We start from the raw sequence: 20,565 nt of genomic DNA, 5'->3' as shown, positions 1-20,565 counted from the left end.
TCCTTTCTGCTGTTGAATAAAGATTTACTTGGTGAAAGAAAGGCTTACCTCTGGTGGACTAAATATATAAAATGGTGCATGGGAAGTAAGTGATCTTCAGAAACAAAGATATATATTTAACTTGAACAAGACTGGATAAATAAATAAAGCGGTCACAAATAGGATTGTATTGTATGCATTAGATAACAATTCAAGAAAAGAGGTGCACTAGTCTATGAACTAAACAGAATGCTAAACAAATCGATGTGCCTTCAAATCACAAAAAATAATCTGATGAATGTGTCATCTGATGCTGTACAGATGCAGATGCAAGAGCCAAGGGAGGAGTAAGGGCAGATGTAGCAGATTTGTACATTGAAGAGAGCTTTTATCGGATCGATCTCATTCAATTCTACGAGAAGGTTTCTATTTAGTAAAGCTTTATCCTTGTTTCAATTGCATGTCGGCAGATTGGACATGATGACAGGTTTTGGCCGCATCCACAACAAGTCTGCTTACAGAAAAGGAGAAAAAAACATAAAAGACGAAGTCATAATCACTGGACATTGTTTTTTGAGTAAATCAAGGAATCAAAATAGTGTATTATACCTGATGTCCACAGCCAAATGCCATATCCTTTGGATCCGTAAGGCAGACAGGGCAAAGCTATCAAAGTATGAATTACAAAAGGTTAACATATCTCGATTTTGTCATTGAAAGTTAGCGTACCATTATCGGAATCAATAGTTTGTCATATGCCAAATGCCGAAAAAGGTCTTCATTCTAGAACGGATATGTCATTCCTTAGAGGAGTTCAGTTCCTGTTGCTGCTTAATGTTCAATCAACTTGGGTATATACATGGTCATATAATTCCTAATTATTGTCACACCAAATACCTTGAACTCGAGCTTTTGAAACACGTGATTTTGACGGTTATGTCGAAAAGGATTATGGTACTTAGGCATAACTTCATCGCCGAAGAACCAAAAAAATGAAAGAAATAACTAAAAATTTGATGTACTATTTACAAAAGCGGGATTCCATACATGGTTATCAGAAGCATAGCTTGCAGCTGCAGGCGGCCTCGTATGAGCAACTGGATCATATCCTCGAGAATCAGGTGCACTTGAGTAGAAATTACTAGTACGGGGAGGCTTTGATGCAGTAGCAGCAGCTGAACGATATAGAGGAGGGGGGAGAGGTACCCTGTAATCATCCTTCCCTCTAGAAGCACTGAGCAAACAACTCGATCAATGCACATATCGGTTAAAACTTTCTCAAATGAAAATATATTTATTATACTATTTTACCCAAGAATGTTGAGCTCCAATGTGGCTTTATATTGAGACGGTATCTCCATTAAGGCTCCAAGCGCGAACTCAGCTTCTTTCCTGGATCGGTCCATGTTTTTTGACATGATTTCTGTGAAGTTTACAAACTAGGGATATACAGGGAAGTAATAAATGATGTAAGATTTAAAGATAATTGCCAAAATTTGTACTCTTTTTGTTTCTTTTAAATAGATTTCACCGTGAGCAAGCTACATCAGGTTAACTTGCCTGGAAATTGTCGAATGCTCGAGCAGGGATGTTGTCATCAAATTCCTTCATCATATCCCATGGCCCATCACCAACCCCCACTAAAATAATTGATAAAGGGTACTCACTACAAAATGAACCAAAGAACATAGGAATTATGGTGAAGGGATTCAATTTATTTTTTGCTTGTACGTATGATCACAGCACATCATTGGCATGCACTAATTGCACCTGGCTTTAACTATTGCCTCAACGGTTTTCCTCTCTTGAGTACTTAATTGGCCTCGATCAGTGTCAACACTTCTTGTAACCTAAATCAAATGTTAAACCGTGGATGAACAATGATTCACAAGCCAAGACTCAAAAGTGAAACATTATGGTAAAAACCAGGGTATAGTTCTATCGAGACTTGGAAAAATTGTAGTTTTTATTTGTTCCAAAAAACCACTAGTTACCTGTCCATCAGCAATAATCAGTAAAACATGGTACTGGCCACCGCTATTCTCAACAATAGTGATCGCCATTTCAATGATAGGAGCGAATGATGTTGGCCCTGTGGAGACAAGGAGAACATTTATTGAGAGAAAAGAAGACCAATAAGTTCAGGAAAAATCAAAAGGCTCGAGCTTGAACCTGCAAGTCGTAATTGAGGTACTAATTCTCTATATCGTGTCAACACTTCCTCAAAGCCTTCACAAAATCTCTCATCCGGGAAAAAACTAAAAACTTCTTGGTCATGCGTTGAAGCTGTCAAACTAGAATAATAAAATCTCCAATTTCTTAATCACGGATAAATGAAATGACAAGATTCTCAAGAAAATACCATCTCCAAAACCATAACATGGAATTAAGTTATCTTCGTCAAATTTGGATAATGTCCTCCCAATAATTGATATGGCTTGTTCATAAGGATTTTGCTCATATCCAATGGCATGCAAACTTCTTCGATGAAATGACCTTGCACCTAAAACAAAAGAAAATTCAATGGCACTGCACTTTAATCATTTTAAAAAAATGGCACGTGGAAGACACCAGACCTGTCCATTCATTGCTCTTGGTGAAATCAATACCAACAATTAAATTTGAGGATTCCAGACCGGCACGGGATAGTGCATCGGTCACCTACATCAGGCATATTTTTTTGAGATTAATAGTTCGTGTAAGTTCAAGGAACGCTTCTTATGTTACATAATTCAAAACAGCTTCAACATCAGATACTTGTTTCGTTTTAAGAAGATAAAATATCTCGACATATGACATATCCACAAACATTCGCTTGACATATGCGTCTTTAAAAACTTTGGACAAATCTTAAGAAGGAGTTGTATAGTTTCAACAAAATGCATGACATTAAAATTTCTACACAATCAAATTAAAATTTCTACACAATCAACGATTTAGATTTCAATAATCGACAATCAAGGTTTCAACTAATCGACAAGACGGATCTACTAATCTGCTTTTACTTGCACCCTTTTTTCATCTTATTCAGCTCAAGAATTTCAAATCATAATTCCACCTGTTCTACGGTGTCGTAGTCGTCATCTATTCTCGAGTACTTCCTCTCCAATTTTATCTCGGAATCATATGACCGACCACCATAGGTTGGCGGTGGGGGTGTGTAGCTGTGACTCGGTTGAACATACGATGGCTGTGGATAGGGATGATTATACCATGATTGTGAACTGGAGCCATAAGATGAATACCGACTTGCGATCGGATTCTTTGAACTCTTCCCACCCATGAGCTCTACAGTAAAAAAAGGTTCAAGTACCTAAAACGGATACATAATGCAATCCCCCAAAAAAAATACAACAATAGAAATTATGGGTGTTTTGAGGATCTAGAATTGTAGTATTCTAGATCAGTCTTTTAACCAGTTCAAATAAATTACACACAAAACATTAAAAAAAAAACAAATAAAGCAAGGATTCCAAAAGAAAAGGATGCAGAATAATTCCCACATCATTTCCATCCATTAAATTCAAAATAATCAGTAGCACATTTCGGTTGAAGTAAAAAATCCAAGAATAAAATTCAGATCTACCAAGGAAAAAATTCAAGCATCCACCATCAGTAATCGCACTAAGAATTAACAGAACACCTTTTGTTTCCTATCAGCAGTGAAATACAATATGATATAATCAAGGACCACCAGAAATTTCCAAACTTGATCATCCCAAAATAAAATTAGAAAATATTACACGTAATATATCAAAAATTAAACAAAAAGCAATCCCATTTAAATAATACATACAACCAAAAGGGAGAAGGGAATCAACACTAACAAAAAAAATCAAAAAATTTCCTCATTCCCATCAAGAAATCATATCTCTAACCTTGTTAAGCAAAAGCACCGCACCGAATGGTGACTGTTAACAGAGAATATGGAAAAGATGGATAGAGTCGAAAGTTGAGCAAATTTGTCGTTTGGAGTCCACTCAGTAGATTTATTTTTACCTTAATTAAATTAATTCTCAAAAGAGAGAAATTGGATAACAAAATATAAATAGATCAAACAATCTCTAATTTTAATTTTAGAAGAAATGAAATTAGATATTAATCATACATATATGTTCCTGTTAGTATTTTTTTTTTTAATGTTTTCCAATAGATAAAAATAGTTGAGAGGAAAAAAAAAATTTAAGTGCAATCTGTGATAAAGTAAATTACCTTTTCAACAAGGAAGAAAATGACCATTAAACTAAAAAAAAGTCAATGTTTTCACCAACTTACAAGAATAATGAGAACACATCAAAGTAACTATTTATGAAAGCAATGTTTACCAACCAACGTGACCTTGAGAACTCGTCAAAATGTTTGAGTCAATGGAGTACATGTGTGATTGACGATCATGAATTCGATTTTTCTCATTAATATTTTTTTGAGCAAACCTTTCAGTGCTCTAACACGAGATTTTTTACGTGGTTTATTTGACTAACATACTTTACACGAAACTGAGTTAGTTTGGCTCCATTGTTATTTAAAGAAAAAACGTGAACAAACAGCATAAATACATTTAGTTGCATGTAACTTTCAGACCTTTTGTGAAATAAACCGACAATTGCATACTCGAGTAATTTTTTTATTATTTTCTGAGCCAATTAAATTTATTAATTATTTGAAAATTCGTATTAATTATAGGTTAACTGCCAAAGTTTAAAAAAAAATCAAATTAGCTATTAAATATTTTATTTATGTATCACTATTTGATTTTTTTTACGTAGAATACACGTAATTGAAAATTGTTCTTGTAATTTTGTATTTTCTATAATAAATAAATAGATTGATTTATGGGTAATTTGTAGAAAAATACATCTGTACAAGATTTATTTAAAATTCAGTACCCAACAGTTTTTTTTTGAAATTTAGTACCTGACAAAACACCAACTTAGCTTTTACTACATATTTCATGCATTTTTACATTTTTACCCTTTCAATTAATAAAAAAAGTATATAAATACTTATTTTGGTTGCACATCTTCTCTTTCCACTCATCAATCCCGATTCATTTGGATGACTTGTATATTTAATTTAAATATTTTTTATTAAAAAAAAAAACAAATTCACAACTAATTGAATTTTTTGAAATACTTAGTTTTACTTGTGAAATACTTAATTTCAATTTTAAAAATACTTGATTTAGAAAATGAAATACTCAGAATGTGTATTAAAAACTGGATATTCGAATATGCATTTAAAAAAAAAAACAAATTCGCAACTAATTGAATTTTTGAAATACTTAGTTTTACTTATTAAATAATTAATTTTAATTTTAAAATACTTGATTTATTAAATGAAATACTCAGAATGTGTATTAAAAAGCTGGATATTCGAATATGCATTTAAAAAACAAAAACAAATTCGCAACTAATTGAATTTTTTGAAATACTTAGTTTTATTTGTGAAATACTTAATTTAAATTTTAAAATACTTGATTTAGTAAATGAAATACTCAAAATATGTATTAAAAAGCTGGATATTCGAATATGCATTTAAAAAAAAAATCGTAACTAACTGAATTTTTTGAAATACTTAGTTTTACTTGTAAAATTACTTACTTTTAATTTTAAAACTACTTGATTTAGAAAATGAAATACTCAGAATGTGTATTAAAAACAGAATATTCGAATATGCATTTTAAAAAAAAAACAAATTCGCAAATAATTGAATTTTTGAAATACTTAGTTTTACTTATGAAATATTTAATTTTAATTTTAAAATACTTGATTTATTAAATGAAATACTCAGAATGTGTATTAAAAAGCTGGATATTCGAATATGCATTTAAAAAACAAAAATAAATTCGTAACTAATTGAATTTTTTGAAATACTTAGTTTTATTTGTGAAATACTTAATTGTAATTTTAAAATCCTTGATTTAGTAAATGAAATACTCAGAATGTGTATTAAAAAACTGGATATTCGAATATACATTTAAAAAAAAATTCGCAACTAATTAAATTTTTTGAAATACTTAGTTTTACTTGTGAAATACTTAATTTTAATTTTAAAATATTTGATTTAGTAAATGAAATACTCAGAATGTGTATTAAAAAGCTGGATATTCGAATATGCATTTAAAAAAAACAAACAAATTCGCAACTAATTGAATTTTTTGAAATACTTAGTTTTACTTGTGAAATAATTAATTTCAATTTTAAAATACTTGATTTTGTAAATGAAATACTCAGAATGTGTATTAAAAAATTGGATATTCGAATATGCATTTAAAAAAAACGCAACTAATTGAATTTTTTGAAATACTTAGTTTTACTTATGAAATACTTAATTTTAATTTTAAAATATTTGATTTAGTAAATGAAATACTTAGAATGTTGTATTAAAATACTGGATATTCGAATATGTAACGTAAGCTCACCAAATGCTCGCATTTTCTTCCAAGATGCATTTAAATGACATGTTCATTTCATTTTAATATACTTGATTTGGTAAATGAGATACTCAGAATGTAAATTAAAATACTGGATAAGTACCTAATTTTAGTTTCAAAATACTTGATTTCATAAATGAGATACTTAAAATTGATAATAAAATACTGGATATTCGAATATGCATTATGATGCAATTTCAATGCAAATGAAATTTTAACAAATACATTGCTCATCACTTCTTATGAAATAAAAATAACAATTTATTTCAGTATACAAATAAAGAACTTACTTTTACTCCGGGACAAGTATGCTACTATATTTTTGTTAAAAGTAAATGCTTATTTTGATCTACAAACAACTTACTCTTACTCCACGATCAGTAATGAACTGTTTCATTTCTTTAAATGACATGAATAAGTATTCTAATGAATCTTAGTTGGAAAAACCAATCATGACTGAATTTACGTTGCATATTCGAATATCCAGTATTCTATCACATATTATGAGTATCTCATTTACCAAATCAATTATTTTAAAATTAAAATTAGGTATTTCGCAAATAAAAGTAAGTACTTCAAAATGTTCCATGTTTAGTGATCGAGCAAAACTTTCATTGTAAAATTCTTAGTGATCGACCAAAACTTCAAAATGTTCAATGCTTAGTTGCGAATTTTTTTTTAAAAAAAATAAAGAAAATATCTAAATAAAATGAACATGTCATCCAAATGCATCTTGGATAGAATGCGAGCATTTGATGAACTTACGTTGCATATTCGAATTTTCAGTATTTTAATACTCATTCTGAGTATCTCATTTACCAAATCAAGTATTTTAAAATTGAAATTAGGTATTTCGCAAGTAAAACTAAGTACTTGACAAAGTTCAATGCTTAGTTGCGAAATTATTTTTTTAACAATAAAAAAAATAATTAAATGAAATGAACATGTCATCCAAATAGATCTTTGATGGAAATGCGAGCATTTGGTGAACTTGCGTTGTATATTCGAATATCCAGTTTTTTAATATACATTCTGAGTATTTCATTTACAAAATCAAATATTTTAAAATTGAAATTAATTATTTCACAAGTAAAACTAAGTATTTCAAAAAATTCAATTAGTTGCGAATTTGTTTCTTTTAAATGCATATTTGAATATCCAGTTTTTAATACACATTATGAGTATTTCATCTACTAAATCAAGTATTTTAAAATTAAAATTAAGTATTTCACAAGTAAAACTAAGTATTTAAAAAATTCAATTAGTTGCGAATTTTTTTTAAATGCATATTCGAATATCCAGTTTTTTAATACACATTCTGAGTATTTCATTTACTAAATCAAGTATTTTAAAATGAAATGAACATGTCATCCAAATGTATCTTGGAAGGAAATGCGAGCATTTGGTGAACTTACGTTACATATTCGAATATCCAGTATTTTAATACAACATTCTAAGTATTTCATTTACCCCTCGCTAAACTACTTAATTCGTTCGACAATGATCTATGCTTTCGACGAGATTTCATATCCAATTGAACACGCCCTCTCAAGCTATGCCAAACTAATTCAACTCAGTGAAGTAATTAAATCTCTTTAATTATTTATCAAGGGTGAATTGCATGTCGTTTTATTAAATCCACTAGCTTTCGACCTACTGAACTATGACTATCGACGTATATCCGACTTCATATTTATCTGTAAATTTTAAATACACGGATTAAGTTACTTGTTCCTATCACGGGATATTCTCTCGAAGAACATTGTCCGGAAATCTTCAAATCTTCGCTCTAAGCCTTTTTTCTTTTTCAAAGCTTTGTGGCTGCTGAAAAGTCCTTGAACATGTCATCCAAATGCATCTTGGATGGAAACGTGAGCATTTGGTGAACTTACGCTACATATTCGAATATCCAGTATTTTAATACTCATTATGAGTATCTCATCTACCAAATCAAGTATTTTAAAACTGAAAATAATTATTTCGCAGATAAAACTAAGTACTTGAAAAAGTTCAATACTTAGTTGCGATATTTTTTTTAAAAAAATAAAGAAAATATATAAATAAAATGAACATGTCATCCAAATACATCTTGGATAGAATGCGAGCATTTGGTGAACTTACGTTGCATATTCGAATTTTCAGTATTTTAATACTCATTCTGAGTATCTCATTTACCAAATCAAGTATTTTAAAATTGAAATTAGATATTTCGCAAGTAAAACTAGGTACTTGAAAAAGTTAAATGTTTAGTTGCGAATTTGATTTTTAACAAAAAAAAAAAATAATTAAATGAAATAAACATTTCATCCAAATGGATCTTGGATGGAAATGCGAGCATTTGGTGAACTTGCGTTGTATATTCGAATATCCAGTTTTTTAATACACATTCTGAGTATTTCATTTACAAAATCAAGTATTTTAAAATTGAAATTAATTATTTCACAAGTAAAACTAAGTATTTCAAAAAATTCAATTAGTTGCGAATTTGTTTTTTTTTAAATGCATATTCGAATATCCAGCTTTTTAATACACATTCTGAGTATTTCATTTACTAAATCAAGTATTTTAAAATTAAAATTAAGTATTTCACAAGTAAAACTAAGTATTTCAAAAAATTCAATTAGTTGCGAATTTTTTTTAAATGCATATTCGAATAACCAGTTTTTTAATACACATTCTGAGTATTTCATTTACTAAATCAAGTATTTTAAAATTACAATTAAGTATTTCACAAATAAAACTAAGTATTTCAAAAAATTCAATTAGTTGCAAATTTATTTTTGTTTTTTAAATGCATATTCGATTATCCAGCTTTTTAATACACATTCTGAGTATTTCATTTAATAAATCAAGTATTTTAAAATTAAAATTAAGTATTTAATAAGTAAAACTAAGCATTTCAAAAATTCAATTAGTTGCGAATTTGTTATTTTTTTTTAAATGCATATTCGAATATCCAGTTTTTAATACACATTCTGAGTATTTCATTTTCTAAATCAAGTAGTTTTAAAATTAAAAGTAAGTATTTCACAAGTAAAACTAAGTATTTCAAAAAATTCAGTTAGTTACGATTTTTTTTTTAAATGCATATTCGAATATCCAGCTTTTTAATACACATTCTGAGTATTTCATTTACTAAATCAAGTATTTTAAAATTTAAATTAAGTATTTCATAAGTAAAACTAAGTATTTCAAAAAATTCAATTAGTTGCGTAAAGTTTTTTTTTTAAAATGCATACTCGAATATCCAGGTTTTAATACACATTCTGAGTATTTCATTTACTAAATCAAGTATTTTAAAATTGAAATTAAGTATTTTACAAGTAAAACTAAGTATTTCAAAAAATTCAATTAGTTGCGGTTTTTTTTTAAATGCATATTCGAATATCCAGTTTTTAATACACATTCTGAGTATTTCATTTACTAAATCAAGTATTTTAAAATTGAAATTAAGTATTTCACAAGTAAAACTAAGTATTTCAAAAAATTCAATTAGTTGTGAATTTGTTTTTTTTTAAATAAAAATTATTTAAATTAAATATATAAGTCATCCAAATGAATCGGGATTGATGAGTTGAAAGAGAAGATGTGCAACCAAAATAAGTATTTATATACTTTTTTTATTAATTGAAAGGGTAAAAATGTAAAAATGCATGAAATATGTAGTAAAAGCTAAGTTGATGTTTTGTCAGGTACTAAATTTCAAAAAAAAACTGTTGGATACTGAATCTTAAATAAATCTTGGATAGATGTATTTTTCTACAAATTACCCTTGATTTATTCTCCTCCATCCAAGCTAACCTGACAGGAGGATAATTGACCCTGAATCAGTGGAAGGGTGTTTTTCGCATTCTTCTAAAAATTATATATATAATCTTTATTTTAGTCAGAAAGATTTTTTTTTAAATAAAGATGAATTAATTAATTATTATTTTTCTGAAAGCGGCAAAAATGCCTTTTTTTTTCTAGTTCACCAAGATTGTCGAGGATGAAATGAAGTTGTCCCAAAAAAATATCAGTCTATCTGTGAAAAAAGTTAATTATATTTATATTTATATTAACGAGTAAATCTTTTTTATAAAAATAATTTTTTTTTCATGAGTGACTCAAATAAAAGATCTCAATAACAAAATTGACTAACGAAAACTTCTCACTAATTTTTGTTTTTTTTTAAAAAAAACAACCACTGCTCGAAAAGCTGTAGTTTTTTAATTTATTATTAAAATTTTGAAAAATAAATAATGAAACACATTTCCTAGTTTTACGATGGTTGGACTGTGAAGTGTTCCACTCAACAATCCAACCAATGCTCATCAATGATTTTCAACACGAAAACTTCTATATAATAATATGTTGATTCGATGGATATAATTTGAAAATTCGATTTGGTTGACCAAATTCTCGCCAGCATTGCCATTTGTGTACCATACACAAATGGCCCTTTATAGGCATTATCTCTCAGTTTCAGCACTTCGAGTTTAGGCAATGAACCCATTATTGTCATTTCGTCCCACGACAATTCTGCAACCACTTAGAATTAGCTTTCCGAGTTTGAGTGGGAACACAAAGCTCACTTGCGAAGGATCCACCTTGTAAAAGAGGAAGCATTTCAAAGATTCAAGCTTCTCAGCGTAAACAAGATTGTTGGATTAATTAGTATGATCTTCCGAAGAATAATGAATGATAAGTTTGGTATTCAAATTTCATAATTAAAACGAACAATCGTTTTCGTGTTTATACAAAATATACATGAGGGGTCAATACTTTCTAAACATAAAATGGTACAGTTGAGCAATCAAAATAATGATGATGAAAAACTATTTGTCTTAAAACAGTCGAGATTATTTCACACGAACTTTAAGGCTCTCGTTTCCTAAGCTCCGTTGTTCCTCTTCTATCAGCTTTGCGGACTTCACCGCAGAATCGCTACATGTGTACAGCTCAATCATTTCAAGAGTTGTAATGTCTCCGATGGCAGAAGGGATCTCTGCAAGTTCGAAGCAAAAGAAAACACTCAGCTGCTGCAGGTTGGGGAAGTGTGTTTCACTGGCCTTCCAGTGTCTCAAATGGATCTCATCAAGAAGCAAATATTTAAGTCGGAGAAATTCCCCTTCCTCTGGTTCCCACACTCGGCCTTCGAAGGCGGATTCTTTAAGTTTTAGAACTTCAAGATTAGGCAGTGAACCCACCATCGTCATCTTGCTCCATGAAATCCGACAACCGCTCAAAGTTAACTTCTTGAGTTTTGGTGGGAAAGCCAAGTTCATTAGTATGTCTTTCCAATGTTCTCTATCATCGAATGATAATATCAAAGTCTCAAGACTCTGTAGGTAGACAAAACTGCTAAAGTCATAGGACGACAGTTTTTCCAGCTTGCCAAGAACGTAGGAAATCCCCAATTTCTTGAGATTTGGCATAATCCGAAAGACCTCCTTTCTGCATTTGAAGTTCTTTACTCCAGAAAGTGTTTGCAGGTGTGCCATATCAAAAGAATTTTCCCTATCCAGTCGTTCGCGGGAAGGGCGAGGGAGGAAACATGTCTTGAAAGACAGATGCCTCAGTTGTGGCATTTCCCAGATTTCAGAAGGTAGACGCAAAACTGCATCATTTAAATCATAAATATCTTCACTTAATATTAAAGTCTGCAGATTTTTGAGTTTGACTATTGCTGCAGGAAGTTCGAGTCCGAAGAGACTCTGAATCAATAAACCAAGGTATCTTAAGTTAACCAATTCAACCATCTGAGTTGGAAACTCATAAAACGTTATTGTGAGTGCATCCAACACTTTCAGTAGTCTAAACCTGGCAAAAGATAATGATAGGTTGCTCGATTTATTCTCCGCAAAATATAGAAAAGAACGGACGCGTGAATCGTGCATGCCAACACGCAAAATATGTGAGTGAATGCTAACGCGATACTCAGTATATCCGACTTCAGGAAGATTACGAGCATTGCGATTTAGAACAAGAAGAAACCTCTCATCCTTAGCTTTATTGACGCACAAGTCCCGCAAGATGTCATGCATGATGCATGTTTTGATTTCACCTCGATGACCTCGCTTGCCAACCATAATGAGACTTCTGTGAACAAGATCTTCTAAATAGTCTTCAGCCACCTCCTCCAAACTCTTAGAATAAAGTGGCTTTAAGAATCCTTCAGCAACCCAAAGCTTGATCAGTCGCGAGACCAAGATCTCGCGATCTTCGGGGAAGACTCCCATGTAAAGGAAACATGCTTTGAGATGATGAGGCAAATGGTTGTAACTCAAAGATAAAATCTCCAACAATCGATCATCATTTCCATTTACCCCTGACTTCACATTTCTTGCAATATACTCCCAATAATCTTGAGTCCTGCTTCTGGAGAGGACACCACCAATCGTGACTAGTGCAAGTGGAAGCCCTTTACAATTTCTCGCAATATCCTTCCCAATTTTCTCCAACTCAGAAGGGCAACATTCTTCGCCAAATACCTTAGCACACAGTAAATTCCAACTTTCTTCAAAACCAAGAAGATTCATATCATGAATATAGCTAACAGATTCGGAAGAAAGGCCACCTCTGATAACCGAGTGGTCAAAATTATCCGACTACCGTTATCGTCATCTGGAAATAACCTTCTCACATCATCCCAGAACTTGGTATCCCAAACATCATCCATCACAATCAGATACCTTCTGCCCTTCAAATGTTTGTACACACTCTCTGCTGATTTTTCAATACACACTTCATCATGTGATTCACGTTTGACAAGTGCAATGGAGTTCCAAAGATCCTTCACTACAACTTGCCAGTGGTAATCTTGAGATACAGTCACCCATGCTCGAGTGTCGAAATGATAATCAATAAGTGAGTCCTCATAAAGATTTCTACCAAGAGTAGTCTTACCGATGCCACCCATCCCTACAATTGAAATGATCTCCCGACTAGACGATGATCCAGTCAGCCAATCCTTGATTTTCAAAAAATCTTCATTCAACCCCACCATAGCTCTCTGTCCACATGAAGTCGTTCTTGATAGACGAGCACCAGCCAAAGATTCAGTAACCGGACGCAGGAGTTCTATCATTTTACCCTTCTTAATATTGAAGAAAGAGTCCAAGATAAACTCAAACTCCTCTATACTCTTCCGTAGGTGCTTGATTTCCATCTCCAAATCATGATTCAAGACCTCACTTTGACGGAAGGCAGGAAGCACATTTTGAATCGTAGAGCAGAACATCTCCCAAAAAGAAGTGCTTGATTCTGAAAGGGCCTCTTTCGCTAAATGGGATTCAATGATATCTTCTGCCTCATATGCTGCATCTCTGATTTGGCCTTCTAAATCAGTGATTGTTGAGTTACACTTCTCGGAAGAATCTTCAAGAAAATCCAGCAAGTAACAGACCTTTTCCTTCAGAGATGAAATCTGTGGACAAGGATGAAGGATTTTGTCAAGTGTTTGCATAAGTAAAACTAAAGCAGAATATGCCATCTCAATTCATCTACTCACACACACAAACACACAATGCTTTTGAATTATACTGCCATCCAACACATATTTCAATGGAAGTTTACCAACACTTGATTCTTGATAGAAAAAGATAATGAAATGGACATTATTATATTAGCAACTTGAGAATTTAAAATATAGCAGTCCACTGTGAGCAAGTTTCCACATTGGACAATCCGTGGACAACAGGATTCGATGAATTAAACTATTTTCAATCAAACAATTGATATATTTGGATTAATAATTTCATCTTTTAATTATCAAGCAAACCAATTGATATATTTGGAGAAGTAATTTTCCTTGTATAAATTGATCACATGAAATGCACATCTAACATGAAAAAATTCACCATCTAAATCGTCCCAAATAATTCATTAACAGGTTTAGGATGGTTCCGGATCTGGTTCCAAGAAACCGATTCTTAATGGGAATTTTCCGAACCGGTTATGGATTGACCCACCCGTTAAATATCCCTAAATTATAATCAAACTATTTCGGCTTAAAAAATTAGAGCATGTTCTCGAGTGTGATCATTATTATTATGAGTGTCAATATTTGAATTTTAAGATATACATTTAGCCATTATAATATGATATGATAGAACATAATCATCATATAATGATGAAGAATTTTACTTTAAAATAATATATTGGGTTAATTTTTTCTGAAAAAATCTTAAAGTAATGGGTAATATAGGCTAAGAACCCATTTTGATTATTGGCTACATCAAGAAATATATATTAGATATTGGCTACATCAAGTTTTTTTTTTAAAAAAAATCTTGATTTCACGGAAAGTTTATATTAGATATTGTTGGCTTTTATGTGGTATAATTCATCTAGTAAAAAAAATTAAGTTTTCTCTGATTAAAAAAAATCTTGATTTCACGGAAAGTTTATATTAGATATTGTTGGCTTTTATGTGGTATAATTCATCTAGTAAAAAAAATTAAGTTTTCTCTTATACAAAGACAATGGTCTCAACTTGTTTTAAACATGTGGGTGGGCTATTTTGGTTCAACCAATTTCTTCCCATTGACCAAAAAGGAAGAGCAAAACAAATTAAATTTGAATTGTTGGCTTAATAATTTTGGAGAATTATGATTACAAATAGTGTGCAAGATTCACTTCTTCATACACGACATTGTTGTGGAATTTTTTGCACTAGCAACAATGTTATTGAAACGTCACGATGTCTGAAAACATCTTTTTTATAAAAAAAAATTGATGATTTTTCGTTCCAACAAAAAAAAAATCATTTTATGAAAACATTACTTTGTACAAATTTATGGGAGATGCTTTGTATATTTTAACATAGTACATAATTATAATTTAAATAACAATATAATCATATAAATATATAATTAAGAATAATTGTGGAAACATTAATTAACATATAAATAAAATTTAATTTTTGGCGCGTGGAAATGAGGCTAATTTCCACCTTGCATTAATCCAAAGGCAATCCTTCATTTCCTGCACAATATATATCCATTTCGCCACCGCCCTTCAAGGCCCTCCCTCCGCCTCTCACCGGCTGCTGTCATCCTCTCTCGCACACACTTGGGAACATACACAGATCTTCTTCATCGTGTCCGCGCTTCTGTTTCATGAACACAGATTAACTCGCAGGAAGATGGACTCAGCAACCACACTATCTACCGTTAGAGCTGTATCTTCCTCGTTCCTTTGCAGTTCTAAAAACCCTAAATTTAGCAACCTATCCAATCCAAAACCCGCGCACCATGTGATCAGATGCTTCCATTCGCAAAACACTTGTCGTAATTCCGTGTCTCCGATAAAACCTACATCGAGAACGCCTTTTCATTGCTCAGTCGTCACCTCACAAGCCTCCGGAAGCGGTAATCTGACGAGTACTGCCACCGGTGCTGGCGCTAAGCTGCGTGTCCTAATCGAAGAACTCCAGTCACTGACCGAACCGGTGGACCGTGTTAAGAGACTGCTGCACTATGCCGAGCTCCTCCCTTCTTTCGAAGATTCGTTGAAAACTACCGAAAACCGCGTGCCTGGGTGCACTGCACGGGTGTGGATTCATGTAGAACTAGACAGTGAGAATAGGTTGAGGTTTTTGGCGGACAGTGATTCGGAGATAACAAAAGGGTATTGTGCCTGTCTGGTTTGGGTTCTCGATGGAGCAACACCGGAAGAGATTTTGGCAGTAAAGACAGAGGATTTAGGGCCCTTGAGTGTTGTTGGGTTAAATGGGAAAGGAAGGGGTTATTCTAGCAGCAGAGTGAATACTTGGCACAACGCGTTGATTAGCATGCAAAAGAGGACTAAGGCTTTGGTGGCCAAGCGCGAGGGGAGGTTGCAAGGGGAGCCGTTTCCATCGTTGATTGTGAGTGCTGATGGTATACAAGCTAAGGGAAGTTATGCTGAAGCTCAGGTGAAATTTTCATCTCAGTGTTTGTTATATGGTTGATTAGTCTTTGGTTTTGTGTTCTTCTTTCGTATTTTATTTGGAGAAAGTTTTTCGTGAACTTGTGTTTCATTATGGATTTCTAAAATTATTAAAAAAAGGTTGGTACCTGTTTAAACATATCATTTTACTGTCCTGTGGACTGATAGGATTTCTTTTCAGTTTTTTACGTATAGGATTCTTGATGACAAACACAATACCTGCTTTTTTAACAAAGTTACCAAAGAGGGATCGCTGCCATCTTCCCCCCCTTAGTAATATGGAGGAGACATAATTGGAAGGCATTATGTTTAGTTTTCAAATGCTTGCAAAGTGTCATCCCTTTTTGTGCTTATATCAGTCATTCTTTCTTCTGTATAAACTAGTTTGGATGGTATGCACTCTATTTTTGTTTTTACCCAAAATACTTGTGAGTTAAGTTGAATTAGGTGGACGATCAACATTCAGAACGGATTCTGCCATCGGCCCATTACTCTAGGAAGATTTCACAAATCGTCATAGCATGCAAGAAATATTGCATATAATCGGTCAAAGTTCCATTTGCCTTGGTGAACGCTGTGATATAGGCAGGAGGCAAGAAGTAGTGTGCGTAGCTTTATATTTCTAGGAACATTATGAGTGGCTTGAGCCACAGATATTGGTTCAATCAGTTGATATTTAAGAGATTTTAAAGAAAGTTTTAATGGCCCATTTTAAGGGTGAAAAAATCGTATTTGATCAAGATTTAGGTGCTATTTGATATTTAATAATAAGCAAACAATTTGGCACACCTATCTTTCAGAGGCTTTGGAGCGTACTGTTGGTAAAGTTTCTCTCTTTTGTTTGAATCAACTATATGCATCAGAAGTAGATCATGCAATTAGATTGTTATACTCCAGAAACATAATCTGGGTTGTCTCTTTCTTTCAATAATTCGCAAAATTTGGGTTATGGCTAGTGTGCTTGTGAGGTTTGTAACATAACGTGTAACATCCAAATATTGAAAGCCATAACTTTGATATAATATATCGCAGGCAAGATTTCTGTCCCCTGATGAGGTAAAAATTCAAGAACTTGTGAATTTGCTGGAGGAGAAAAAAATTGGGGTGGTTGCACATTTTTACATGGATCCTGAGGTCCAAGGCATTTTAACTGCTGCACAGAAGTTGTGGCCTCACATCCATATATCTGACTCATTGGTAATGGCAGATTCTGCTGTCCAAATGGCTAAAGCTGGGTGTAAATTTATCACTGTTCTGGGTGTAGATTTTATGTCTGAAAATGTACGTGCAATACTAGATCAGGCTGGATTTACAGAGGTACAGCACCTTACTCATGTTTTCTCTGAGGCATTTCTTCTGTCGATTAGATGTTGAAATAAATTAACATCAACGCTGAAATAAATTAATCAGCCTACACCAACTAATCATGCCATTTTTTACATATATAATTGTGGTTTACATAAAAATGGCTTTTAAATTTTATGGTTATAAATATCAGGGGATTACTTGGTGGAAATTAGAGAATGATGAGATATTAAGAAATGTTGAGAAAATTGGGAAGAAGTATCATCGTTTGATGTTATTTGATATTACAGATTTTTCTTGATGTTTCTTATATGACTGGTGTTTTGCTAACTTATATGTTGGCTAGCCCAAGGTTTTTTCTACGGTAGAAAACTCGCCACTTTGCAGAAGGGAAATGACCGTTTTACTTTTAACAATAAATTTTGTGTTTTAGAGTGAATGAATCTTCCATGGTTAGAGTTATTGATTTGGAGAGCTGTTTCTGATGAAAGCAGTAGGATATAATATGTTTGCTTTATTTATTATGTTTGGTTCTTAACACAAACAATGATTTATGAAACTAGCATAGTTATTTCAGTTTGTTGTGAGCGTGTATGAACAATGAAGTTGTTCAGGTAGGTGTGTACAGGATGTCTAATGAACGTATTGGGTGCTCCTTGGCTGATGCTGCATCCAGTCCTAAATATATGGATTATCTTGCCACCGCTGCAGCGTCCGTTCCTTCTCCCTCTTTGCATGTCGTCTATATTAATACATCCCTCGAGACCAAAGCTTACACACATGAAGTTGTTCCAACAATTACCTGTACCTCTTCTAATGTCGTGCAAACCATCCTGCAGGTTGGCTGTGCCATTTCTTTTTGAATAATCATTTGGTTGTTTACTTTATGCCCATACTTCAGATTCTTTTTACTTATTGTGAGCTGCATCTGGTAATTTTCAAGGCTTTTGCAGAAGTGCCTAATTTAAGCGTATGGTATGGTCCTGACACTTACATGGGAGCAAATATCATGGAGTTGTTTCGGCAGATGGCTGTGATGAGTGATGAAGAAATAGCTAGTATACATCCAAATCACAATAGAAACTCTATCAAAACTTTGATACCTCGGCTTCATTATTTTCAGGTGAATATGTGTTTTTAAGTTGTGATAGTGAAAGGAGCCACTTGCTTATTGGAACTGGGGGTGCAAACTATTAGAACTGTACTATATTCTGCGCATTTTTTCATAGCTTGAAAAGCGAAGTTTCATATGTTCTAATTTACTCGAGCTAGATTTTATGATCGGTATGTTGTGAACTTAATTTCGAGGTTAGCAAAGTTTCAAATCCAGATCAATTCAGTCTCGGGCTTGTAAACTCATTTCATTAAGGCATTTCTGTAAATATATTAAAGGTGATGAGTGGCTTGTGAGTTATTTAATAATATAATTTGACCTCGAATTCAGTGTGGAAATATATCTGAACCCAACTCGAGTTCGATGATTTCGAATATGCATTGAATAATATTTGATTTCGTTTCAAAAGCCCATGAATTGCTTGGTTAATTTGCATTCCAATTTGGAAACCGAAAAGGATGTCATATTTTGTGTAGAAGAGCATATTGCATGAGAGTCCTGTGGTCCACACAGTCATGGTGTTGTCACTGTTTTTTTATCGCCAACCTCTCTTTTTCTGTGCCAGGATGGAACGTGTATTGTTCATCATCTCTTTGGTCATGAAGTTGTTGGTAAAATTAATGAAATGTATTGCGATGCATTTCTAACCGCTCATTTCGAAGTTCCTGGTGAAATGTTCTCTCTAGCAATGGAAGCAAAGAGAAGAGGAATGGGAGTAGTAGGTTCGACCCAAAATATATTAGACTTCATCAAAGAAAGGGTGCAAGAAGCATTAAATAGAAATGTCGACGATCATCTTCAGTTTGTTTTAGGAACCGAATCGGGAATGGTGACTTCAATAGTTGTTGCAGTTCGCAAATTATTAGGCTCTATGAAGTCCGATGAGGGAGCAAAAGTGACCGTAGAGATAGTCTTTCCAGTTTCATCGGAGTCGGTAACAAGAAGGCCAAACTCAACCTTGGGAGAAACAGATGACTTGTTGCAACTTCATGTAATACCTGGTGTAGCAAGTGGAGAGGGTTGTTCTCTTCATGGAGGTTGTGCGTCTTGTCCTTACATGAAGGTTAGTCATTGGAGTTTGAACCTCCAATTTGAGATTTTTGGTTGAAGGGGTGTGAATAATTCAAAGGTATAGTTCTCATAACCTTTTCTACTTTAACTTACCAGATGAACTCTCTTAGCTCGCTTCTCAAAGTTTGCCGCAGCTTGCCTCATGACAAAGATACCCTTTCAGCATATGAAGCAGGACGGTTCAGTTTGCAAACCCCAAATGGAAAACTAATTGCAGATGTTGGTTGTGAGCCAATACTGCATATGAGACATTTTCAGGTACTGTGGGTTCTTGAAAATTCATTTTACTGCTGGAATTATGGAGTGTCTGAATATCTATCGTTCCCCAACTCGTGCCTTTTGCAGGCCACAAAGAAACTGCCGGATAAGCTGATTCAACAAATCCTTCATCATGGAAGATAGTGTAAAAGAGATCAAATGTTAGCCGATCGGTTTTAACTTATACCCAGTAAACTTAGGACTTGCCTTATATTATCTATCATACATCAAGACCTTCAAGAAAAGTCACCCTGACACCGGATGTTCGCCGACAAGGTCCCAAATTGAATGTTCTACAAACTCATTTTCTTAAGTTTCTGATTTTATTGGTTATTTACAAATATGTTACTAGATATAGGGCGATCGTTTTTGTGGCTTATTTACATTATAATTATATAACTGATATGATATCAATAATTGATTTGTCATCCTGGGATTCGACATGATCCCGGCATAAAGAAATTTCTTACTTTTTCGTGTCATGTGCTGAGAT

General features: G+C 32.8%; 3 protein-coding genes across 3 annotated transcripts; 1 reads left to right on the top strand and 2 right to left on the bottom strand.

Annotated features, from left to right (window-relative positions):
• Positions 1 to 99: 99 nt before the first annotated feature.
• Positions 100 to 4,003, bottom strand: LOC140835071 (E3 ubiquitin-protein ligase RGLG2-like). The gene is made up of 12 exons (XM_073200396.1): positions 3,858 to 4,003; positions 3,038 to 3,267; positions 2,556 to 2,640; positions 2,342 to 2,482; positions 2,152 to 2,265; positions 1,974 to 2,071; positions 1,750 to 1,829; positions 1,540 to 1,645; positions 1,291 to 1,418; positions 1,027 to 1,213; positions 589 to 645; positions 100 to 490 (listed from the first exon to the last, which is right to left on the bottom strand). The coding sequence occupies exons 2-12, from the start codon at positions 3,260 to 3,262 to the stop codon at positions 410 to 412; spliced, it is 1,302 nt and encodes a 433-aa protein (XP_073056497.1). The 5' UTR covers positions 3,263 to 3,267; positions 3,858 to 4,003; the 3' UTR covers positions 100 to 409.
• A 6,750-nt stretch (positions 4,004 to 10,753) lies between these two features.
• LOC140835069 (putative late blight resistance protein homolog R1A-10) lies at positions 10,754 to 14,054 on the bottom strand. The gene is given in 2 exon segments (XM_073200395.1): positions 10,754 to 12,965; positions 12,968 to 14,054. Coding segments are annotated over 2 exon segments (2,631 nt in total). The 5' UTR covers positions 13,887 to 14,054; the 3' UTR covers positions 10,754 to 11,253.
• Positions 14,055 to 15,345: 1,291 nt separating this feature from the next.
• LOC140835068 (quinolinate synthase, chloroplastic) lies at positions 15,346 to 20,554 on the top strand. The gene is made up of 7 exons (XM_073200394.1): positions 15,346 to 16,310; positions 17,357 to 17,641; positions 18,244 to 18,468; positions 18,573 to 18,752; positions 19,309 to 19,806; positions 19,911 to 20,072; positions 20,160 to 20,554. The coding sequence occupies exons 1-7, from the start codon at positions 15,540 to 15,542 to the stop codon at positions 20,214 to 20,216; spliced, it is 2,178 nt and encodes a 725-aa protein (XP_073056495.1). The 5' UTR covers positions 15,346 to 15,539; the 3' UTR covers positions 20,217 to 20,554.
• Positions 20,555 to 20,565: the final 11 nt, after the last annotated feature.

This window comes from Primulina eburnea, chromosome 6 (genome assembly GCF_022965805.1).
Source record: "Primulina eburnea isolate SZY01 chromosome 6, ASM2296580v1, whole genome shotgun sequence".
Lineage (NCBI taxonomy): Eukaryota > Viridiplantae > Streptophyta > Magnoliopsida > Lamiales > Gesneriaceae > Primulina > Primulina eburnea.
This window is presented reverse-complemented; position numbering and strand designations above follow the sequence as displayed.